General features: G+C 48.9%; 1 protein-coding gene across 2 annotated transcripts; it reads left to right on the forward strand.

Annotated features, from left to right (window-relative positions):
• Positions 1-545: 545 nt before the first annotated feature.
• Positions 546-24,508, forward strand: CREB3L3 (cAMP responsive element binding protein 3 like 3). Of its 2 annotated transcripts, none has more exons than XM_028713922.2 (10): positions 546-787; positions 3,611-3,735; positions 6,575-6,878; positions 11,521-11,633; positions 13,343-13,477; positions 16,087-16,193; positions 19,036-19,104; positions 19,663-19,747; positions 20,388-20,484; positions 21,498-24,508. In XM_028713922.2, the coding sequence occupies exons 2-10, from the start codon at positions 3,613-3,615 to the stop codon at positions 21,860-21,862; spliced, it is 1,398 nt and encodes a 465-aa protein (XP_028569755.2). In that variant the 5' UTR covers positions 546-787; positions 3,611-3,612; the 3' UTR covers positions 21,863-24,508. The 2 variants fall into 2 exon arrangements, with proteins under 2 accessions (XP_028569755.2, XP_077777917.1); XM_077921791.1 differs by lacking the exon at positions 546-787 and adding an exon at positions 1,068-1,232.
• Positions 24,509-24,769: the final 261 nt, after the last annotated feature.

The following is a 24,769-nucleotide window of genomic DNA, read 5'->3' on the forward strand; positions in this document are numbered from 1 at the left end:
AGGTGAGGGGAGCACCCTGTTGCAACAGATCAATAAAGATCAAGCTCACTAGCAGCTTTGCTTCTCAATATTCTCTGGCTGGCCTCTGTTATTTTCTCCTACCAATAGGGAACCTATGTAAGGATTCTATATGGCCTCTTGGATACCCCATAAGGGAAAAGGGCAATTTTTGTTTACAACACGGCTACTATCCATTTCCCTCTGTTCCTTGGTTTTATTGTTTCTTTCCTTCTGTTTTTTTTCCAAAGAAGCTGAAAACCTGGAAAGAAAGATAGATTGCGTCTGACCGTCCTGATACCGGAGGGTTGACCCTAGAAGGCAATTATTGAACATGCTGTTCTTTTTCAGGGAGAGGAAGCGATTCTTGAAATCTAGGTAAAAGTTCGCCGCGCGACACAGCCCAGGAGAGGACTTTGCCCCTATGGGCTCACTGCCCACCCCAGACTGGAAAGGAGCAGGTGTGGGCGGTGGCGGTCAAAAGCTATTTAGATAACGGTTACTCAATTTGACCCAGCGACGCCAATTCCTTCTTTTTGCCCATCAACGACCAGTCTTTGGTCCCATTGGTGGACTGGGCGAGGGGAGGGATTTCTAGACCCCTGACGCTGTCTTTTTTTGTTTTGTTTAGTTGGAGTTTAAACTTTGCTACACGGTGGAAGGAGGTTTCGGGGCAGAGGGACCCAAGAGAGACCGGAGGAGAGAAAAACGCAGCGCCGTTGAGTTGGAATAAAGGCCGCTTGGCAAAAGCCGCGTCGAAGGGGGCAGAAGTCACCGACACACGGCTGGGGTGAGTTGGTGCAGTTTAATTTGTGGCAGGATTTGGTGCAAAACCCCCCCACTGCATCCCAACTCTTTGACCCAACCTGGGCCATCTTTGGAAACCTGAGCAATGCAAACAAGAGGACGAAGGTCAGGATGAAGACGGGAGGGTGGAGGGAAGATTGGACATTGAGTGGTGTATTGAGTTAAGCCTGTTAGCCGCTTGAGCAAGCAAACAACAAACAGTTTGGGTTGCATCTGGCTCAGATCCACACCCTGCAGATCCTGCTCAGAGTAGACCCAAACCTAGGGCTTGCTTCCAATTTTAGTTCCACTTGGAACAGACCTACGTACTGGAATTATTGGACCTAAGTTAGTCACGCTCGTGAATTTCAGTGGGTCTGCGGCGAGAACGCTGGGCACAGCCCTGATCCGTCACGTTCATTAACTTTGGTGGGTCTACTCTGCGTAAGGTGAGCATATGGTACAAGCTTGCTTGGATTAATAGCCCCAGCTACAGTGGCATTTGCGTTTGCTTGCAATTATCCTTTTCAAAGCGGGGGAACATGTTCAAAATTCCTGAAGAGTCATGATTTTGTAGGTAGGCATGAACTGGGAAATTGTGCATGCATGAATTCTGCTCACAGGGCCTGAATTAGCTTGTGCCTGAGCCAAAGTAGCAGAATGTGTACTTGGTGTCAAAGCTCAGACTAAAACCTGGTGGTTTAATATTGATTATTTCACGTATTTCAAATGTTTTACATCCTTTCCTTAAATGGATTTGTTTAAAGCAGCTTTGCAAAACCACACACTGTAAAACCGAACTAAGCACTAAACATGTTTGGGGTAAAAAAAACCCAAAATGTATGTACTGCTGGATCGTAATAAAACCTCTGAACTGTTTACCAAAAAATAAGATTTAAATAGGACATTAACATTTTCAGTCTGTTAAAAAACGGTCTTGGAAACATTTGAAAGATAATTAAAATCAATGATGGGCTAAAAAGACTTAATCTCAAATGCTGCATGTTTGGGTAGGTAAAGGTAAAGGGACCCCTGACCACTAGGTCCAGTCGCGGCCAACTCTGGGGTTGCGGTGCTCATCTCGCTTTACTGGCTGAGTGAGCTGGTGTACAGCTTCCAGGTCATGTGGCCAGCAGGACTAAGCTGCTTCTGGCGAACCAGAGCAGCGCACGGAAACGCCCTTTACCTTCCTGCCGGAGCGGTACCTATTTATCTACTTGCACTTTGACGTGCTTTCAAACTGCTAGGTTGGCAGGAGCTGGGATTGAGCAACGGGAGCTCCCCCCTCGCGGGGATTCGAACTACCAACCTTCACAGCGACTGATACTTCACAGCGACTGATACTTAAGAGCCATCAGCACACTTCAGGATCAGCAGTTATGTAAGGGCAGTTGCTCCTGAATGTGGTAACTGTGCCCCTGAAGGACCAGGTGCGCAGCCTGGGAGTCATTCTGGACTCACAGCTGTCCATGGAGGTGCAGGTCAATTCTGTGTCCAGGGCAGCTGTCTACCAGCTCCATCTGGTACGCAGGATGAGACCCTCCCTGTCTCGCCAGAGTGGTGCATGCTCTGGTTATCTCTCGCTTGGACTACTGCAATGCGCTCTACTTGGGGCTACCTTGGAAGGTGACTCGGAAACTGCAATTAATCCAGAATGCGGCAGCTAGACTGGTGACTGGGAACAGCTGCCAAGACCACATAACACCGGTCTTGAAAGACCTACATTGGCTCCCAGTACGTTTCCGAGCACAATTCCGAGTGCTGGTGCTGACCTTTAAAGCCCTAAACGGCCTACCCCCATTTTTTTACGTGGACACTGAGGTCCAGCACCGAGGGCCTTTTGGCAGTTCCCTCCCTGCGAGAAGTGAGGTTGCAGGGAACCAGGCAGAGGGCCTTCTTGGTGGTGGTGCCCGCCCTGTGGAACGCCCTCCCCCCAGATGTAAAAGAGAACAACTACCAGACTTTTAGAAGACATCTGAAGGCAGCCCTGTTTAGGGAAGCTTTTAATGTTTGATGCATTACTGTATTTTAATATTTTGTTGGAAGCTGCCAGATGGGGTATAAATAATATGTTGTTGTTGTTGTAGGTCTTGAAAGACCTACATTGGCTCCCAGTACGTTTCCGAGCACAATTCAAAGTGTTGGTGCTGACCTTTAAAGCCCTAAATGGCCCAGTATACCTGAAGGAGCGTCTCCACCCCCATCGTTCAGCCCGGACACTGAGTTCCAGCTCCGATTGCCTTCTGGCGATTCCCTCACTGCGAGAAGCGAAGTTACAGGGAACCAGGCAGAGGGCCTTCTCGGTAGTGGCGCCCTCCCATCAGATGTCAAGGAAATACAACAACTACAGTGGCACCTCAGTTTAAGAACAGCCCTGTTTATGAACTATTTGGTTTGAGAACTCTGCAAAACCAGAAGTAGCGTCCCGGTTTGCGAACTTGACCTCGGTCTAAGAACAGAAGCAGAATAGTGGAAGGGCACCGGCAGCATTAGGGAAAAGGCACCTTGGTTTAATAATGGTTTCGGTTTAAGAACGGACTTCTGGAACGGATTAAGTTTGTAAACCGAGGTACCACAGTACCTGACTTTTAGAAGACATCTGAAGGCAGCCCTGTTTAGGGAAGTTTTTAATGTCTGGTGTCTTATTGTATTTTTAATATTTTGTTGGAAGCCGCCCAGAGTGACTGGGGAAACCCAGCCAGATGGGCGGGGTATAAATAATAAATTGTTATTGTTATTTCTGTGTGGTGATCAATGCTGTGGATGTGGCCCAGAGTCCTGAGCTTCTGGCCACTGCAGACTCCTCTTTTTTCTCTCTAACTTGCAGACATGACTGCCGCCAGCCTTGACAGCATGGAGCTGCTGGACCTCCTCTTTGACCGGCAGGATGGGGTCCTGCGCAGCGTGGAGATTGGGTCAACGGCGACAGCTTGGATGGGACTGGAAGACAGCGTGAGTTTAAGAGCTTGTAGCGACACAGAAGCTACTCCTCCTCCACTGCTCAACATAACCCAGTCTCAAGGCGGCGTTTCTAATCAGCAGCAGGCTTTCTCAGCAGAATATTTGAATATCCTTGTTGATACGTATATTGGCCAACAGTAGAGATAGAGCAATTAAAACTTCTAAGAGAGGTAAAATAATTTAAAAGTCTAATAAAAACAGCTATAAAGACGGCTGTAGAAGGCTGTAAAAGGCTATAAAGGTTTGTAATCCAGGAGGGTTCACGGAGGAGAAGTTGTTACAGCCGCCATCTTGGTTCACTTCTAAATACCTATCAGAAGCAGAGATGGAATCATGGAGCAGTAGGGTTGGAAGGGATCTCCAAGGGTCAGTCCAGTCCATAGCTGTCAACTTACAGATTCGAAAATAAGGGACCAGCAGCCAAAATAAGGGAACAACTATTACTTTGATAAAATACGTATTTTGTTGCGTGCAAATGGCTTTAGATACCTGTTAGGTCCATAAATGACCATATAGCATATATTCAACACACAAAAAAGCAACAATTTGTTGTTGACAAAGGACAGCTGGACCTAGAAAGGGCCCCAATACCTTCAGTAGCTTATTTAAGGGACATCATCAATAAGGGACAGGGACGCAGGTGGCGCTGTGGGTTAAAGCCTCAGCACCTAGGGCTTGCCGATCGAAAGGTCGGCGGTTCGAATCCCTGCGGCGGGGTGCGCTCCTGTCGTTCGGTCCCAGCGCCTGCCAACCTAGCAGTTCGAAAGCACCCCCGGGTGCAAGTAGATAAATAGGGACCGCTTACTAGCGGGAAGGTAAACGGTGTTCCGTGTGCTGCGCTGGCTCGCCAGATGCAGCTTGTCACACTGGCCACGTGACCCGGAAGTGTCTGCGGACAGCACTGGCTCCCGGCCTATAGAGTGAGATGAGCGCACAACCCTAGAGTCTGGCAAGACTGGCCCGTACGGGCAGGGGTACCTTTACCTTTTTATCAATAAGGGACAGCAGCGGGACATGGCGCTGGGATAAGGGACTGTCCCGCCAAATAAGGGACGCTTGACAGCTATGGTCCAGTCCAGCCCCCTGCAATGCAGGGATCACTCTTGCGGGCGACACCCACACCACAAAAGCCCAATGTCTGGCCCCTCTCTCTGCCAAGCAGTGGCCAGAGCACATGGGGTCACAGGCACTGAAATATACTCGGAGTCGAGTGTGGATTTCATGCTCTTTATTCACCTCATAGTAGTGAGGAGGAATGGAAGTTATTTACACAATGGGCCCCACGTGATTGGCTAATTCTGGGATTCTCCTATAGGCCAATCAGGTTGTGGATTCACTTCCACCTGGAGCTGGATTGGGTGGCTCCTGTGGACCAATCAGACTGCTGCATTCTGGATGCTATTGTTCTAGGACCAATCAGACTGCTGCATTCTGAATCCTATTGTTCTAGGACCAATCAGACTGCTGCACTCTGAATCCTATTGTTCTAGGACCAATCAGACTGCTGCATTCTGAATCCTATTGTTCTAGAACCAATCAGACTGCTGCATACTGAATCCTATTGTTCTTGGACCAATCAGACTGCTGCATTCTGGATCCTATTGTTCTAGGACCAATCAGACTGCTGCATTCTGAATCCTATTGTTCTAGGACCAATCAGACTGCTGCCTTCTGGATCCTATTGTTCTAGGACCAATCAGACTGCTGCAATTTGGATCCTATTCAACTCAGTACATAACAGGCACCAACATAGGGTCTCCCCTTTGGAGAGCACAAGACACTGTGAAGACTCTTGTGCTTTTGGGGTTTATTCGCCTATTTACACCCTCAGTCTGTACGGAGGCGGTCCAGATCTTACACGTGACCCAAAGCATTGCAGGCAGTCCTTCCTCCTTCATCGCCAAGATGGACCTCTCTTCCTTTCCTCCTCCTTCTTCCCAGAAACCCCTTGCCCTTCCCCAGAGCAGTTTTACCCAGGAAACCTTCTAAATCTCCAGTCTGGTGCGAAAAGTTCCATTGTCTACCACCCACGATGGCTCTCTTAACAGCCCTAGTTTGGCCAGACTACCCAGGAATACCTTTGCAGCTTATATTCTCCCTTCCTATCACAAATAACCCCAAAATCCTAGCATTTATTGATTTTAGTGTTAGGGGGACACACCACCCAGTTCTGTAGCACCATGAATTTGAACAGCTGTGGCACCCCACTCAAGGAAAAAGTGGGAACTGTAGTTTTCCATTCAACACCCAGCACCCTTAAGCTACAGTTCCCAGGCAAAGCTCTTTCACCAACAGAGAGGTCAGGCATCCTTTTTCACCAACTCCTTACCATATTTTGCGCTCACCTCTTTCACCCTCATCAATTCCTCCTCACTTTCTGCCATCCAAGTTGTGTCATCTGCATATCTGAGGTTGTTGATATTTCTTCCGGCAATCTTAATTCCGGCTTGGGATTCATCCAGCCCAGCCTTTCGCATGATGAGTTCTGCATATAAGTTAAATCAGCAGGGAGGCAATATACAGCCTTGTTGTACTCCTTTCCCAATTTTGAACCGGTCAGTTGTTCCATATCCAGTTCTAACTGTAGCTTGTTGTCCCACGTAGAGATTTCTCAGGAGACAGATCAGGCGCTCCCATTTCTGCCATAGTTTGCTGTGGTCGACACAGTCAAAGATGGTGGGACAGTGTTCTCGAAGCTACCAGCATGAGTTTGACCAAACTGCGGGAGGCAGTGGAAGACAGGAGTGCCTGGCGCGCTCTGGTCCAGGGGGTCACCAAGAGTCGGACACGACTAAATGACTAAACAAACAACTTGCCTGTCTTTTTACAGCGTTTGCTGAAAGCTCAAGAGAACGAGGATTTCATCAATTCTATCTTGGGGGCCCCAGATGCCGCCCTCGACTCCCCGAGCTGGTCCCCGGCGGCCAGCGACAGCGGCATCTCCGAGGACCCCAGCTCTGACCAACTGGACAGCCCCCCTCACTACGTGCCGACGGGCAGCCCGGGGGCCTACTCTGACGGAGGCTCACACAGTGACCTGGCTTACCCTGTCTACCAGGACTCCTGCCGGGCCCTCCCGGTTCTGAAAGGGCCGGGTGCTGAGCTGAGAGAAGCGGAGGTGTCTATAGACTTCAGTGAGTGACCCCTTTGTCTTTTGCTAGACCAGCTTTTCCCACAGTGCGTGTAAACAGCTTTTTCGTGGACAGGCGCAGTCCCCCCAACCCCAGAGCGGAATAATGACAAGACAACATGCTATGGGATTAAAACTGGCCACAACTTTATTACCGTATTTTTTGCACCATAGGACGCACTTTTCCCCCTCCAAAAATGAAGGGGAAATGTGTGTGCGTCCTATGGTGCGAATGCAGGCTTTCGCTGAAGCCTGGAGAGTGAGAGGGGTCGGTGCGCACCAACCCCTCACGCTCTCCAGGCTTCGCACACCTCTCCACAAGCAGCGGGAGCGCTCCTGCTGCTTGCGGAGAGTTGCCTGCATGCTGAAGCCTGTGCGCGCTGAGCTCAGCGCATCCAGGCTTCGCGGACCTCCCCGCAAGCAGCGGGAGCCAGCGCTGGGCTCCCACGGCTTGCAGAGAGCTGCCTGTTTGGGGGCTGGGGTCGGGGGAAGCCCCCCGCGCCTGGGGGGGAAAGAATTTTTTCCCCTTTATTTCCCCCCCAAAAAACTGCGTGCGCCCTATGGTCCGGTGCGCCCTATGGTGCGAAAAATACGGTAAGTTTCAAATATAGGGAGACCTTGGCTTAGGCACTGGGCGTTTATCCTTCCCAGTCCCCAGCCGGGGATCTGGGAGACATCAGGCTTATCCAGAATGTGTGGGGATTGGGCTGGCTCTGGGGAACATAGGTTCAAGCAGAGAAAGCCCGCCTCCCGTTACGCCGCCGTCGCAGGGGAGAGCAATGACAACCTCTTGGCGTATGGCCGATGCCTCCCCTCAAGACCCCTTTAATGGGGAACCCTGGTATCACTGCCACAAGGGGGGCATGGGTCACCGCTTCACGCCCTCTCCCCCATTTAGGAAGATAGACTAAACGATTCTGCCCAAGGCCTGAAACCGCCAAAGTTGTGACGTTTTGCTACGGGAAAGGCAAAACCTGCCAATGAAGCAAAATTCCTTTCCGGCCCTGACTCTGATGTAGCAGCGCCCGCGTACCTGTAGAGAAGAGGCTAACCTGCAAAAAAAGCCTTAACTGAGGGAGGGGAGGGTGAGAAAAGCTCTGGAGCCGACTGCCACTTTGCAGGTGAGATTCACCTTCTGTTGTGTGGGCAGGACGGTCCCTCTGCTTACCTGGCCAATCCCCTGGCAACGCCTCCCCAGGCGGGATTGGGCGATTAGCTGAGGTAGGCGGAGACCTCCAGGTATCCAGCCTGGGGAGGATGAAGCCAGCCCAAACTACCAGGAGTCGCACTGGGATCTGGGGGGCTGCGCGTGACCATGCAAAAGGCGCCCCCATTTGATGTGGGGAGTGGTCATTGGAAAGTTGGTATCGCTGGATCAGCTGCATCAGTTTCGTTGAATTATTCGTTTCATAACAAATCGCGTGATTGTAAAAAAAATTGTTGCAGATCTAACTAATCAAATGTCTTCTCCCTCCTCCTCCTCCTCCTCCAAACCTTGTTTATTCAATTTCCTTATGGTCAATCAAAAACCTTGCTTATTTCTTTCGTCCCGATTGTTCCTTGCTTAGAGTAGGAGGTAGCGCTGTGGTCTGAACCACTGAGCCTCTTGGGCTTGCCGATCAGAAGGTCGGCGGTTTGAATCCCCAAGACGGGGTGAGCTCCCGTTGCTCTGTCCCAGCTCCTGCCAACCTAGCAGTTCGAAAGCACACCAGCACAAGTAGATAAATAGGTACCGCTGTGGCGGGAAGGTAAACGGTGCTTCCGTGCGCTCTGGTTTCCGTCCTGTTGCGCTAGAAGCGGTTTAGTCCCGCTGGCCACATGACCCGGCAAGCTGTCTGTGGTCAAACACCGGCTCCTTGGCCTGAAAGCGAGATGAGCGTCGCAACCCCAGAGTCACCTTTGACTGGACACAGCCGTCCAGGAGTCCTTTACCATATACTGTATTTTTCGCTCTATAGGACGCACCTGACCATAGGACGCAACATGTTTTAGAGGGGGAGAACAAGAACCCCCCTCTCTGCTCAGCGCCCCTTCAGCGAAGCGGCAGGAGAAACAGACCCCCTTCCATTTCTCCTCCCGCTTCGCTGAAGGGGCGCTGCACAGCTCTCCCTTTCTGCTGAAGCCAGGAGAGTCTTGCTCTCCCGGCTTCAGCAAAAGGAACCCAAAGCCTTTGGAGCGCAGCGCGAGTTCCCGCTGCGCTCCAAAGGCTTCAGGCGGCTATCCCTGAAGCCTGGAGAGCGAGAGGGGTCTGTGCGCACCAACCCCTCTCGCTCTCCAGGCTTCAGCGATAGCAACGCAAAGCCTCCGGAGCGCGGAGAGAGCGCTCCCTCTGCGCTTTGGAGGCTTCACGTTGCTATCGCTGAAGCCAAGGAGCCTGCATTCACTCCATAGGACGCACACACATTTCCCCTTCATTTTTGGAGGGGGAAAAGTGCGTCCTATAGAGCGAAAAATACGGTATATTTTTTACCTTACCTGCATGAATCACTCCTCTCCACGGCTAGGCTTCCTCTCCCAAGTTAGGCTTAGAAAGAGAAAAACCTGATATTGAACATTGGGTGGTGTAGTTGTCTCTGCACAGCAATGGTTTGCAGGCGTCTGTGTTGCTGCCAAGAGATCCCCCCATACGTTACTGGGGTGAGTGGTGGGTGGGAAGCAAGGCTGATGGGCTGAGCCTCCGTACGACCTGCCGGCTCGCACATTCTTCATTTGGGCTACAAATCCAGAAAGAAGCCGAGCTGAGGGGTACCCTGTGAACTTGTCTTTTTTTACCTTGTTTTCGTCTTCGTGCAAAATGCACCAGAGCAAACAAATTGAAAAACAGAAGGGAAAGTGGACATTGCAGGAGCTTCCAGAGGGCTTATTTCTCCTGATTTGTTTGCAGGGAGATTAGATGGCCGTTTTGCGTCAGAGCAGCAGCTGCCCTGGCCCTGTCACTTTCCTTATCTCTCAAAACTCTGACCTTTCGAGGGAGAAGGTTCCTCCTCCAAGACCTTGGCAGCCAATTTTAATTGCATCACCTGAATCTTGTCAGTATGTGATTGAATCCCACACCAAATGCGGGGACAGCCAGGGCAGTGCCCTCGGTCTCCAGGACCTGGTGCTAAGCGCGTTGCTTAGGATCAGAGAATTGTAAGGTTGGAAGGGTTCCCTGAGGGTCATCTAGTCCAACCCACTACAAGGCAGGGATCGCAGCTAAAGAATCCCTGACAGATGGCCACCCAGGTAAAGGTAAAGGGACCCCTGACCATTAGGTCCAGTCGTGGCCGACTCTGGGGTTGCGGCGCTCATCTCACTTTATTGGCCAAGGGAGCCGGCGTCCAGCTTCCGGGTCATGTGGCCAACATGACTAAGCCGCTTCTGGCGAACCAGAGCAGCGCACGGAAACGCCGTTTACCTTCCCGCCGGAGTGGTACCTATTTATCTACTTGCGCTTTGACGTGCTTTTGAACGGCTAGGTTGGCAGGAGCTGGGACCGAGCAACGGGAGCTCACCCCATTGCAGGGATTCAAACCGCCGACCTTCTGATTTGCAAGCCCTAGGCTCTGTGGTTTAACCCACAGCGCCACCCATGTCCCCTCTATGGGAGTATATTGTATTTAATTAAGGGGTATCAGAGTTTTTAGCGGAGCGGTACCTATTTATCTACTTGCACTTTGACGTGCTTTTGAACTGCTAGGTTGGCAGGAGCAGGGACCAAGCAACGGGAGCGCACCCCATTGCGGGGATTCGAACCGCCGACCTTCTGATCAGCAAGTACTAGGCTCTGTGGTTTAACCCACAGCGCCACCCGCGTCCCTGATAGCCACCCAACCTCCGTTTAAAAACCTCCCGTCAACCACTTTCCGAAGCAGCCCAGCCCACGGTCAAACAGCTCTTAATGTCAGAAAGTTCTTCCTAATGTTTAGTCCGAATCTGCTTTCTAGTATTTGAACCCATTGTTTCGAGTCCCATCCCTCTGGAGCAGCAGAAAGCATAAGAGTTCTGTATGCTGAACACGTATGGCTCACCTGTGGCCCCTCCTTCCAAAACTGGTCATTTAAAAATAATCTTAATGCACTTTAAAAAATAAATAAATCTGTTTTTCCAATTGATCTCCTGCCGAACTGCTTGCTCCCTGATTATTATTATTATTTACCATTTTCATTTTTTCTAAAAACATTTTAACCCCCCTCCAATTACAGTGGTGCCTCGAGTTAAGTACTTAATTCATTCCGGAGGTCCGTTCTTAACCTGAAACTGTTCTTAACCTGAAGCACCACTTTAGCTAATGGGGCCTCCCGCTGCCGCCACGCAATTTCTGTTCTCATCCTGAAGCAAAGTTCTTAACCTGAAGCACTATTTCTGGGTTAGCGGAGTCTGTAACCTGAAGCGTATGTAACCTGAGGTACCACTGTACTTTCATAGGCCACCTGCTGTGATACCATGATGCCAAAAACATTTTTTGGGGGGTGGGGCCTCTTCAAGCCCTTCCCCAGAGTTGTTGTATATATGATTATTTGGTTGGGGGGAATAAAATTAATTAATTTTTTTAAAATTCCAAAGATCCCACATTGTGATACTGTAATGCCAAAAGCTTCTTATATGCCCCCCCCCCGATTTTTTTTAATGCAGCAGGTCTGAGCATTTTGTTTCCTCTTTTGCAGATATGTGGGAGGCAGGATTTTACCCGGAGGAGAGGCAGGAACAAGCCGCCCCCCAGCTGAATTCGTGCACCCTGACCATAAAGGACCTTCTGCTGTCAAACAGCTGTGAGATGGTGAGACTCTCAATGGTGCTGACCTGTAAAGCCTTAAACAGCCTCGGTCCTGTATACCTGAAGGAGCATCTCCACCCCCATTGTCCAGCCCGGACACTGAGGTCCAGCGCCGAGGGCCTTCTGCCGGTTCCCTCGTTGCGAGAAGTGAGGTTACAGGGAACCAGGCATAGGGCCTTCTCGGTGGTGGCACCCGCCCTGTGGAACGCCCTCCCAGCAGATGTCAAGGCAGTAAACAACTATTTTACTTTTAAAAGACAACTGAAGGCAGCCCTGTTTATAGGGAAGTTTTTAATGTCTGACGTATTGTTTTAAATATTCGGTTGGAAGCCGCCCTGAGGGGCCGGGGAATCCCAGCCAGATGGGCGGGGTATAAATAATAAATTATTATTATTTTATTATTATAATCAGGCTAAAGCTGTCAGAAGGCTTCTGAGAAATCCTGGTTTGCTTTTACAGTACAGTCATACCTCGAGTTGAATGCGCTTCAGGTTGAGCGCATTCGAGTTGCGCTCCGCACGTAACACAACACATTACTTCCAGGTTTCGCCACTCGCGCATGCACAGACGCTCAGAATGACGTCATGCGCATGTGCGGAAGCGGCGAAATGCAACCCGTGCACGCACCGACGCGTCTTGCGTTCCTGAAATATACTCAGAGTCGAGAGTGGATTTCATGCTCTTTATTCAGCTCATAGTGGTGAGGAGGAATGGAAGTCTGCTTTATATACATTATTTACACAATGGTCCCCACGTGATTGGCTAATTCCGGAATTCTCCTGTAGGCCAATCAGGTTGTGGATTCACTTCCATCTGGAGCTGGATTGGGTGGCTCCTGTGGACCAATCAGACTGCTGCATTCTGAATCCTATTGTTCTAGGACCAATCAGACTGCTGCATTCTGGATCCTATTGTTCTAGGACCAATCAGACTGCTGCATTCTGGATCCTATTGTTCTAGAACCAATCAGACTGCTGCATTTTGGATCCTATTGTTCTAGGACCAATCAGACTGCTGCATTCTGGATCCTATTGTTCTAGGACCAATCAGACTGCTGCATTCTGGATCCTATTGTTCTACGACCAATCAGACTGCTGCATTCTGGATCCTATTGTTCTAGAACCAATCAGACTGCTGCATTTTGGATCCTATTGTTCTAGGACCAATCAGACTTGCATTCTGAATCCTATTGTTCTAGGACCAATCAGACTGCTGCATTCTGAATCCTATTGTTCTAGGACCAATCAGACTGCTGCATTCTGGATCCTATTGTTCTAGGACCAATCAGACTGCTGCATTCTGGATCCTATTGTTCTAGGACCAATCAGACTGCTGCATTCTGAATCCTATTGTTCTAGGACCAATCAGACTGCTGCATTCTGGATCCTATTGTTCTAGGACCAATCAGACGGCTGCATTCTGGATCCTATTGTTCTAGGACCAATCAGACTGCTGCATTCTGGATCCTATTGTTCTAGGACCAATCAGACTGCTGCATTCTGGATCCTATTGTTCTAGGACCAATCAGACTGCTGCATTTTGGATCCTATTCAACTCAGTACATAACAGTTCCGTTCGGGATGCGAACGGGGCTCCAGAACGGATCCCGTTCACATCCCGAGGTGCCACTGTACACGTATTGTCTTCTGCTGAAGAACCTAGTAAGCGGCCATCTTTGGCTTTGATTAATGTGCCCCTTTGTCATGTCGCAGCACCAGCAAGGCATGAACCCATCGCTGTTGAGACAAACCCCCGGGACCTGCCAGGAACTGGTCCTGACCGAGGATGAGAAGAAGCTATTGGCCAAGGAAGGAGTGACTCTACCCACCCAGCTGCCTCTCACCAAGGTGAGGCAAACTTCAGAGCCAATGCTACACTAGGCCAAAGGCTGGAGCATCTGCTCCATCATCCTCTTCCAGCATTGGCCAACCGGATGCCTCAATTTCTGGAAACTGCAGGAGGAGAGAGGGCTGTTGTGCTTGCAGGATTCGCACAGGCGTCTGGGCAGCCACTGTGAGGACAGGATTGTGTCTTAGATGGACCACTGGCCTAGGGGCGTAGTGGGGGAGGGGTGTCACGGTCCTGTTCACGGGCGATCGACGTCCTGGCAGGGGATGTCAGGACCGGGGGCAAGATGGCGGGGAGGGAGCAGGAATGGGGGTCCAGGAGTCAGGAGTCAAGGGTCTGAGGGTCAGGAAGCAAGGAGTCACGAAGTCAGGGGCCCGAAAGCAAGGAGTCACGAAGTCAGGGGTCCGAGGGTCAAGAAGCAAGGAGTCATGAAATCAAGGGTCCAAGGGGCGAGAAGCAAGGAGTCAAGAAGCCAAGGGTCCGAGAATCAAGAAGCAAAGAGTCACAAAGTCAGGGGTCCGAGGATCAAGAAGGAAGGAGTCACAAAGTCAGGGGTCCGGTGAGCGAGGAGTCAAGGAGCCAAAGGCAGCAAGGCAGGGAACGTGTTGCTGTGGCAAAGAGCCGAAGGGAAATGCTGACCTTATATCCCTTCCCGGCTCTTGCCACCAGGTGCTGTGAGTTACCAAGCGGTCTCACCTGTGCGGCTGCACCTTGCCTCTCCAGAACAAACTTAGGAAGGCCCCAGTCCTGCGAAGTCCTATTGGTCACAGGGCCTGGCTCCTGCACGCATTCCTGACAAGGGGGGCTACCAAGGCAATTGCCATGGCCACAAAAAATATATATATATATGGGGGCACCTCTGCAGCTGCCATCCCAACCAGAGGCACTCCTCGTCCCACCTCCTGATGTCAGGGATGTGGCTGAATTGAACGCCTGCGTAGAGTCCGACTCTGGAGTGAAGGAATGCCTGTACAAAGGGAGACGAGGAATTGCAGCCACAGCCAGAGCAGGAGTGGGCTGGTTCGGCCCCTCTTCACCAAGAGTTTCCAGACTCGGAAAGCTAGCAGGCAGAAGGAGGGGAGGAGATAGATGACATTGAGGGGGTTGCTATGCAACCAGGAGGCAGGCAGTGTTTAGAGCAGGGGTTGTCAACCTGGTCCCTACCGCCCACTAGTGGGCGTTTCAGGATTCTAGGTGGGCAGTGTGGGGTTCTACGGCACAAGCTGAATCCATCAAGCACTGGTGGGCGGTAAGGAAATTTTACCATCAAGAAAGATGAACAAATTCCTATGCCCCACAAATAACCCAGATGTGCATTTTTTAAAAAAGGACACATTCTACTCATGTAAAAACACACTGATTCCCGGACGGTTCGCAGGCCGGATTTAGAAGGCAATTGGGCCAGATCCGGCCCCCGGGCCTTAGTTTGCCTACCCATGATGTAAATTGTAAATAAGTAAAGATAAAGGGACCCCTGACCATTAGGTCCAGTCGTGGCTGACTCTGGGGTTGCGGCGCTCATCTCGCTTTATTGGCCGAGGGAGCCGGCGTACAGCTTCCGGGTCATGTGGCCAGCAGGACTAAGCCGCTTCTGGCAAACCAGAGCAGCGCACGGAAACACCGTTTACCTTCCCGCCGGAGTGGTATCTATTTATCTACTTGCACTTTGAGGTGCTTTCGAACTGCTAGGTTGGCAGGAGCAGGGACCGAGCAACGGGAGCTCACCCCGTGATTGCGGGGATTCGAACAGCCGACCTTCTGATCGTCAAGTCCTAGGCCCTGTGGTTTAACCCACAGCGCCACCCGCGTCCCCGCAAGTTGTAAATAAACGTACACAAAACTGCTTGCTTGCCTGCCTGAGATCATTAGACCTGAGTATCACCTTGCCAACAAAGGTCCGTATAGTTAAAGCCATGGTTTTCCCAGTAGTGATGTATGGAAGTGAGAGCTGGACCATAAAGAAGGCTGATCGCCGAAGAATTGATGCTTTTGAATTCTGGTGCTGGAGGAGACTCTTGAGAGTCCCATGGACTGCAAGAAGATCCAACCTCTCCATTCGGAAGGAAATCAGCCCTGAGTGCTCACTGGAAGGACAGATCGTGAAGCTGAGGCTCCAGTACTTTGGCCACCTCATGAGAAGAGAAGACCCCCTGGAGAAGACACTGATGCTGGGAAAGATGGAGGGCACAAGGAGAAGGGAACAACAGAGGACGAGATGGTTGGATAGTGTTTTCGAGGTTACCAGCATGAGTTTGACCAAACTGCGGGAGGTAGTGGAGGACAGAGGTGCCTGGCGTGCTCTGGTCCAGGGGGTCACGAAGAGTCGGACACGACTAAACGACTAAACAACAACAACAAATCATGCCAAGCTAGAACTGGGAGAGGAAGGGCCTTTGCATCCCTCTCCCACCATTTGTGAATTTCCACGAGTTAATTCACAAACCCAAATAGAAATGCAGTACAGAAAAGCGGGGGAAACGAGAAATTGAAGTGGACATATTTTCCCATGCCTACCTTAAGCCGGCTGCAGAAAAAATAAAATAAAAATCTAGTTAGTAGCCCCATGACTAGAATCCAGCTGTTAAGCTGTTTCCTTTGCGCCTTGCAGTATGAGGAGAGAGTCCTCAAGAAGATTCGCCGAAAGATCCGGAACAAGCAGTCGGCGCAGGAAAGTCGGAAGAAGAAGAAAGAGTATATTGACGGACTAGAGAGCCGGTAAGTCATCTTTCTGCGCCCTCTTCCTGCAGAATTTATTCATAGTCTGAGAAGGAAGGGGGAAGGTAGATGTGAAAGTTGAAATTTTTGAGTTCAGTTCAGTTTTATTTATACTTTTCAAATTTATACATTTCGTTAGTTTTACAATCAATCTGACACCCTAAAATTTGACTTCCTTCCTCTTTCTGTGGTTTACTAAATTTCTTTCTTTCTTTCCCCCCTAATATGCTTTTTATTAGTTTTCTTACTTAACAACACACACAAGAAATTAACAAAAATGATAGCAAAAAAACCCATATACATACATAAATCCATACGTTCTTACAAAATAACTTTTGCCACCATATTCTTAATTCCCAATTCCTTATCTTCCCCAATAGACTTCCATCTTCCTCAAAGTGGGTCTGTCTTATCTGTTTAATAAACGGCTTCTTTAATCGTTTCACCATTTCTTCTGTTATCTGAATACCATACTTATAATCCATATTGTGGTTTGCGAAATTTAATCAAAGCATGCCCAGGTTTTAACTTGAGGGCACTGTTGTTGTTTTTTAAATATTCTTTATAAATTTCCCACTCCTGTTTGAACTTTTGGTTTGGCTGTCTCCCAATTGTCACCGTCATTTTTGCCAGTTCAAGATATTCAAATAATTTATCCTGCCATTCTTCTTTTGTTGGTACTAATTCTTCTTTCCAATTTCTGGCAATTAATATTCTTACTGCTGTTGTAGCATATAAGAATATTCTTTTTTTCATTTGGAATATCTGAATCTAAAATGCCTAAGAGGAAGGTTTCTGGTTTCTTTATGAAATTTTGATTAAATATTTTTTAATTTCTCATATATAATACTCCAAAAATTCTTAATTTTTTTGCAACCCCACCACATATGAAAGAGTGTCCCTTCTGCCTGTTTACACCTCTAGCATGTATTAGATCTCGTTTTATACATTTTGGATAGTTTGCTGGGAGTTATATACCACCTGTAAAACGTCTTCAAAAGATTTTACTTTTGTGTATAACAGGCTGTAAATTTCCATTCTTTATTCCATAATCTTTCCCATGCCGGTAGTTGGATATTTTTACCAAAATCTTTCACCCACTTAATTATTCCTTCTTTCACCTCTTCCATCTTTCACCTCCCATTCTAGAAGCCTATAGATTCTAGATATGTACCGTATTTTTCGCTCTATAGGACACACTTTTCCCCCTCCAAAAATGAAGGGGAAATGTGTGTGCGTCCTATGGAGCGAATGCAGGCTTTCGCTGAAGCCTGCAGAGCGAGAGGGGTCGGTGCACACCGACCCCTCTCGCTCTCCAGGCTTCAGGAAGCTATCCGCAAGCCTGTGGAGCCTGGCGGGAACTCCCGCCGGGCTCCAAAGGCTTGTGGCTAGCAGCCTGCAGCCCGAAGACCGGGGAGCGCAGCGCTGCACACCCTGGGCTTAGGACAGCTATCCGCAAGCTTGCGGAGCACTCCCCCAGCCCGCAAGCTCCGGGAGTGGTGGCAAGGCTGCGCAACCGTGCCTCTGCTCCCGGACCTGTTCTGGGGGCTGGGGTCGGGGGAAGCTCGGGCTTCCCCCGCCCCAGCCCCGCGGCTACGAAGGAAGCCGCGTGCAGCCTCTTCCGGCTGAAGAGGTTGTGCGTGGCTAAAGAGGAAGCCAAGACAGCCAACGGGATGGATCCCACTGGCTATCTTGGCTTCTTTGCTCTTTGGGGCTGGGGGGGGAAAAATAAAATTATCCCCCCCCCCAAAAAAAAACTAGGTGCGCCCTATGGAGCGAAAAATACGGTACATTCTAGAATCTCTCCGCTCCTCATCAGAGAGGAGGTGATCTGCCTGAGAAAGCATTCCTCTGATTCAGACAGAGACCCAGATGGACCAATCTGCCACTCCCTAGCTGCAGTTCTGACGAAAACCCCTCCTGCAAAGTTGTCGCTTGCATTTGTGATAGGAATTTTGAGGTCTTGGATATATGTTAAATGTTCATAAGTGTACCAACCAAGCACATAAAGAGATCAGCACAGGAAGACCAACCTGGAACCATTTTGATTCCCAAACTGTCCCAAACTGACCAAATGTTTTCTCTGCAACGTCAAAGGAAAATGGAAAAGCCTCCCCATTGTCTTTTCCTTAACAAATCCTGTCTTAAGGGTGTGTCTGTGATTGAATAGGGTGTGAGCCTGTGACCTGGCCCAGGAACTAAGTATTTATCATTACAAAAGACTGGCCAGGCTCCCCAATCAAGTAACCTGCCAGACAGGAGATAAACAACAACAGGAGAAAAACAATATTCAAATCTCTGTTTAGACCACCTTTTCTGTGATGTAGGTGTGATGTATCTGGGGTGGTGGTGGTCTTAGGTTACACCCCTTCTGTGATGTATGTATGATGTTTCTGGGGGTGGTCATGATCTACAGGGTGGCAATTTCAAAAGTCTTTATAAGGCCTTGCATGCCATTTTTGTGGGTCCCTCCTCTCTCCTGTGTGTGAGGGGAGCACCCTGTTGCAACAGATCAATAAAGATCAAGCTTACTAGCTGCCTTGCTTCTCAATATTCTCTGGTTGGCCTCTGTTATTCCCTCCTACCAATAGGGAACCTATGTAAGGACTCTATATGGGCTCTTGGAAAGGGGAAAGGGCAATTTTTGCTTACAACACATTGGAAAGGGAATTTGCCGCTGGCACCAATGGAAGCTTTATGCTCCGTTCTCTCTGCTCCTCGTGCATAGATCTTGCCGCCTCGTTTTCTCAGCCAACAGGACGTTTTAAGTTTCAAGGAACCTTTAAGGGGTGGCCGGGCTTCTTGCTATCCTTTCCTACTCACCCTCTTTGCCGTCCTCCAGGATGTCCGCCTGCACGGCTCAGAACCAGGAGCTGCAAAGGAAAGTCGTTCACTTGGAGAAGCAGAACTTGTAAGTCGTTTCCTGCTTCCATGGTGGTGTTTTAGTTTTGCTTTTTAACCGGGAAGCAATTACTCGCAGGGGTGGTGGTGGTGGTGGAAGAAGAACGACCGCGAGACATCTGTACCTGCGCAGATGTAGGACGTGTGGAAGGCTGAATTTAAGAATAGAAACGTGAGGATGCCAAAATGGACAGAAACGGACAGATCCCTAGTTATCCACCTGTCCAAAATGGACAGATCCCTAGTAATCCACCTGAAATATACTCGGAGTCGAGTGTGGAATTCATGCTCTTTACTCAGCTCATAGTAGTGAGGAATGGAAGTTCCCCCGAAATGTCTGCTTTATATACATTATTTACACAATGGGCCCCACGTGATTGGCTAGTTCCAGGATTCTCCTGTAGGCCAATCAGGTTGCAGATTCACTTCCACCTGGAGTCCGATTGGGTGGCTCCTGCGGACCAATCAGACTGCTGCCTTCTGGATCCTATTGTTCTAGGACCAATCAGAGTGCTGGAATTTGGATCCTATTCAACTCAGTCCATAACGCCACCTAATTTCTTCCCAGGTCCCTCCTGCAGCAACTGAAGAAACTCCAGGGACTGGTGATGCAGTCAAGCGGCAAAGCAGCCCAAACAAGCACTTGTGTTGCGGTACGTGGTAGTGTGTGTGTGTGTGAGGGGGTGTCATGTGGGTGTGGAAGAAGCTGGTCTATTCCCCCTCCCCGCTGCCTCTTTTCAAGACAGGTTTTGGGATGAGTCTAGGCTTGAATGAGCCTGTGCAGCCCGGGCCAATGATGGAGAGTGACCCCCTGGCCCTTCAGAGGTTGTTGGGCTCCAAGTCCTACTCAAGAGTGGGCCTGTGGAAGTTAATGGGCATGACTAAGACTAAGACTAAACCACTGAGCCTCTTGGGCTTGCCAATCGGAAGGTCGGCGGTTCGAATCCCCGCAACGGGGTGAGCTCCTGTTTCTCTGTCCCAGCTCCTGCCAACCTAGCGGTTTGAAAGCACACCAGTGCAAGTAGATAAATAGGTACCGCTCTGGCCGGAAGGTAAATGGTGTTTCTGTGTGCTCCGGTTTCCGTCACGGTGTTCTGTTGCGGTAGAAGCAGTTTAGTCCTGCTGGCCACATGACCCGGAAAGCTGTCTGCGGACAAACGGCGGCTCCCTCGGCCTGAAAGTGAGATGAGCTCCGCAACCCCAGAGTCGTCTGCGACTGGACTTAACTGTCAGGGGACCTTTACCTTTTAAGACAGACACCTGACTCTACTTTCTGCCCCCCACCCCTTTCAGGTCTTGCTGCTTTCCTTTGCCCTGATCGTCTTCCCCTCCATCAGACCTTTCACTCGCAACAAAGCCGAGTTGGAAGGAGACTTCGTACCTGTGAGAGGTGAGCGATGGGTTGGGTGAAAATGAGTGGCTGACAAGCACACACATACACACAGTAAATTGCCAGAGGTACTGAATATTTGATGCACGGAACATCTTGTTTTGTGTTCAGTAGCTAGGGATTGGGGAGGGAATGATTCAGTACATATTTAATGGCAAACATACCTAATTTGGAGCTTCCAAATAATTGGAGGTTTTTCAGCAGAGGATGGGGGGAAACCTACCCAGATGGGTGAGGTGGTATTAATTATTATTATTATTATTATTATTATTATTATTATTATTATTATTATTATTATTTCAAGTTCCAAGATGGTCAAGGGCCTGGAGACAAAGCCTTATGCCAACTATGTCTTTTTTTAAAAAATAATTTTTTATTGATTTTCCAATAAAAAAATATCCAGTTAATATATCCAATCATAATACTCCAATTCAAATACAAAACTAAAATAAAAAAAGACCAAATTATAATTATTAATTTTTCGGAGCTCCCCACGGTCTGGATCTCTGAAGCATATCTCCACATCTCAGTCCTTTCTCTCCTCATTGTTTCCCTATTTTCCACATCTCGATTTTGACGCTTTGTAATTCTCCGTCCCCGAGTCCACGATTCTCAATCATGTCAAACATCGTGTACTTTCATCCGTCGAATACAGCTTTGTTAGTATATATTTTTCCAACTGTCTTTTTATCAGCACAGTTTCCTCCGACTCCATTCCAATCCGGGAAGTATGCCAATTATTTCTTTATACATTTCCCAAATGATTACAGATTAGTTCAATGTACCGTTTTTTTCGCTCTATAAGATGCACTTTTTCCCTCCTAAAAAGTAAGGAGGGTTTAATTAAAGGATTACCTTTAATCCTTCCTTTGCTTTGGAACCCCACAGGAGTAGATCATACGATTCTATGCTTCTCCAAAAGGCAGACCCCTCAATCTCTGAGCCCCGCTGAATATTCGAGCCCATGTGCCCCTCATGGCGATCATGCCTTGCCTTTCCACCCCTCTTCCCAGTTTTTTCCAGGTCCCTCAACAACGACGCTTCTTCTAGGGTTGCCTACCCCATGGCAAAGGAAGCCGACCAGAGCTCCAAAGAGCCCGAGAAAACCCTCTGGACCCAATACGCCCACAAAGGCCACACGGAGCAGGATGGAACCCTCAAAAACCTGGTCGTAAGGCACCACGTCTTGTCAAGGCACCACGACGCAGGGGAGGCCGTGGTGAGCAACGGCACCGAGCCTTTGCACGAGGTCGCCTACTCGCACTTGGAGGGACTTGAAGGCCCCGGGGAACACGTCGGGCACAGCTTGGCAGCCACGGCCTGGGCAGAGTCTGGCCAGCCCAGCAAGGGGGTCCTGGAGCAGGCCGAGGAGTTGTGACCCTCTTTCCCCGCTGCTTTCCCCTGTACGGCGTTTGGGGACTTAATAGGGGGTGGTGATGGGGGACAGGGCTGGATGTGTGTAGACCAAACTGCTTCTTTCCCACTGAGTAGGGAGGGGGGAAAGGCATGGAGGTGCTGTTTGCAAGAGAGCAAGCAAAAAGTGTAAAGAGGGTGGCCCCCTTTCTTCTTGCCCTATCTGTGATAATAATAATAATAATAATGATTTTTTATTTATATCCCGCCCTCCCCAGCCAAGGCCGGGCTCAGAGCGGCTTACAAGCAATAATAAAAACAAGAAGAATGATTACAACTTAAAAACAAAAATAAAGGCCCTGGCTCTGGTTGAGGCTAATCTAACTTCCTTAGGGCCCAGGACCTCTGGGGTGTTGCTATTTATGGACCTTAAGGTCCTCCGTGGGGCATACCAGGAGAGGCAGTCCCGTAGGTACGAGGGTCCTAGACTGTGAAGGGCTTTAAAGGTCAAAAGCAGCACCTTAAATCTGACCCTGTACTCCACCGGGAGCCAGTGCAGCTTGAAAAGCACTGGGTGAATATGCTCCCATGGCAAAGACCCTGTGAGGAGCCTCGCTGCAGCATCCTGCACCCGCTGGAGTTTCTGGGACAGCTTCAAGGGCAGCCCCGCGTAGAGCGAATTACAGTAGTCAAGCCTGGAGATGACCGTCGCATGGATCACTGTGGCCAGGTCGGGGCGGGAAAGGTAAGGGAAAGCTTAAGAAAAAGCAATTCCGGGCACCAAGCAATTTCTGAATAAGCTTCAGAAAAGCCCAACTCCCTCTCCCCAGTATCTGCGGTCAGCAGCGGGTCTCATGCAGTCTTAGTCAAAGGTTTGTTGAGTCCATCCTTCCTCGGCCGGCTGGACATCTCTCAGCAATTCCTCCTCGGCTTTAATAATAATAATAATAATAATAATTTTTTATTTATACCCTGCCCTTCCCGGTTCAGAAAACCGGGCTCAGGGGGCGAACAACAAATTTAAAACACTTCATTGATGCAACGAAAAACAGTATAAAATACAGTATAAAACGTGAAGAACAATAAACTCAGAATTCAAAAATCAATTTCGGGGGGAAACCCACCCAATAAACATTAGATGACCACCAGGGCTGGCTGGCTAAATTAGTCCTATTTGGGCCAGCGAGGAGACCAGGGGAGAATTAGCTGCGGGATCCCAGAGCGGGTAATCTTCATAAAAAGGGGAGGGGGAGGGAAGGAAGGGGAATAAAAGATCAGGCTAAGTTCAAATTGAATGGGCGGAATAGCTCTGTCTTACAGGCTCGACGGAAGGAAGTTGAATCCCGCAGGGCCCTGGTCTCATGGGACAGGGCATTCCACCAGGTCGGAGCTATCACTAAAAAGGCCCTGGCCCTGGTGGAAGATAATCTGACTTCTTTAGGGCTCGGGACCTCTAAACTATGGTTGTTCGTGGACCTTAAGGTCCTCTGCGGGCCATACCAGGAGAGGCGGTCCCGTAAGTACAAGGGCCCTAAGCCACAAAGGGCTTTAAAGGTCAAAACCAGCACCTTAAATCTGAGCCTGTATTCCACCGGGAGCCAGTGCAACTGGTAAAGCACTGGGTGTATATGCTTCCATGGCAGGGACCCTGTAAGGAGCTTCGCTGCAGCATTCTGCACCTGCTGGAGTTTCTGGGACATTTTCAAGGGTAGAGTAAATTACAGTAGTCAAGCCTGGAGGTGACCATCACATGGAATCACTGTGGCCAGGTCGGGGCGGGAAAGGTAAGGGACCAACTGCTTAATGTGGCGAAGGTGGAAAAAATTTGAGGTTTTGTCCGACATTGCCCACATGTTTTCGAGTATATTTCTTTGCAGTCACGAGGGCTAGAAACTCCCAAATGAAAGGTCGGCTGGGCAGGGAAAGGCAGTGTCCTGGGTTCGTCTCAAACAGTGGTGTTCCTGTTCTGCTACAGTTCAGCTTCTGGAAAAAACACCCCTTCTTTCGCTGTTTGCTGTAGCCTGGATGTAATGAATTGTGTAATTAATCTCAACGGAAGGGAAGCATCAGAAGATAATTATTTATGTAATGTTTGTGGACTAAAAAAAAAAAAATCATTGCAAATACCACTTGTATGGGAAAAAAATTATAATGAATTGGAAAAAAATGTTTAAAAGTACATTTCCAAAAAAAACCCCAGAGTCCTTTTTGTTGGGGATAATTCAGATGGAAATTCTCAGGTGTCAAAAAAGACTATTTTTGAATGCCACTACTGCAGCCCGTGTTTTGTTACCCCAAAAATGGAAAACGAGCGAGGTCCCAACTAAAGAAGAATGGCAACTTAAGCTGACGGTATATGTGCAGCTTGCGGACTTAACATATAGAATAAGAGAACAAAAAGAACATACGTTTAGAGAAGATTGAAAAAAGTTTAATGAATATATGTTGGGAAACGCTTGAAAATGCTGGCAGCATTAAGATAAATTCAACAGTGTAAATAAGTTTTAATGGATATAATAATGGGATATTGAATGGTATGGTTTCTGTAAAAATGCAGGGATTTATGATATGTAAAATGAACCATGGAAAGAGAAGAAGGGAAGTTGTTTAATGAATATTTTAAATTGTAAAATAGAAAACTTAATAAAAATTATTTAAAAAGAGCAAAATACCACTTGTATTAGCTTGTGTGATTTTCCGTTCCCGACCTCTGAAGAACGCGCAAATTGCGGAAATGTCCGTTTCCGCTTCTGGCAGAATTCTGTGACCTTCCCAGTGAACCCTGAGGTTCTTAGGGAGCTGAATTCTGTGGCTGCATTCTCCAGCTTTTGTGTGCACCTTTGCAGAATCGCAGCAAGGTCACACATCCCTGGTTACACTCTTTTCTACTCCAGAATTAGAGCTGAGAAGCTTCTACAATCCAACTCTTTGA

Source organism: Podarcis muralis, chromosome 18, assembly GCF_964188315.1.
Source record: "Podarcis muralis chromosome 18, rPodMur119.hap1.1, whole genome shotgun sequence".
Taxonomy (NCBI): domain Eukaryota; kingdom Metazoa; phylum Chordata; class Lepidosauria; order Squamata; family Lacertidae; genus Podarcis; species Podarcis muralis.

Excerpts from the sequence above, each read along its gene's own strand:
- CREB3L3 (XM_028713922.2), top strand. The coding sequence starts at position 3,613 with ATGACTGCCGCCAGCCTTGACAGCATGGAGCTGCTGGACCTCCTCTTT. Across the intron at positions 11,634-13,342 it reads TGTCAAACAGCTGTGAGATG|CACCAGCAAGGCATGAACCC; the intron begins GTGAGACTCTCA and ends GTCATGTCGCAG. Across the intron at positions 19,105-19,662 it reads CACTTGGAGAAGCAGAACTT|GTCCCTCCTGCAGCAACTGA; the intron begins GTAAGTCGTTTC and ends ATTTCTTCCCAG.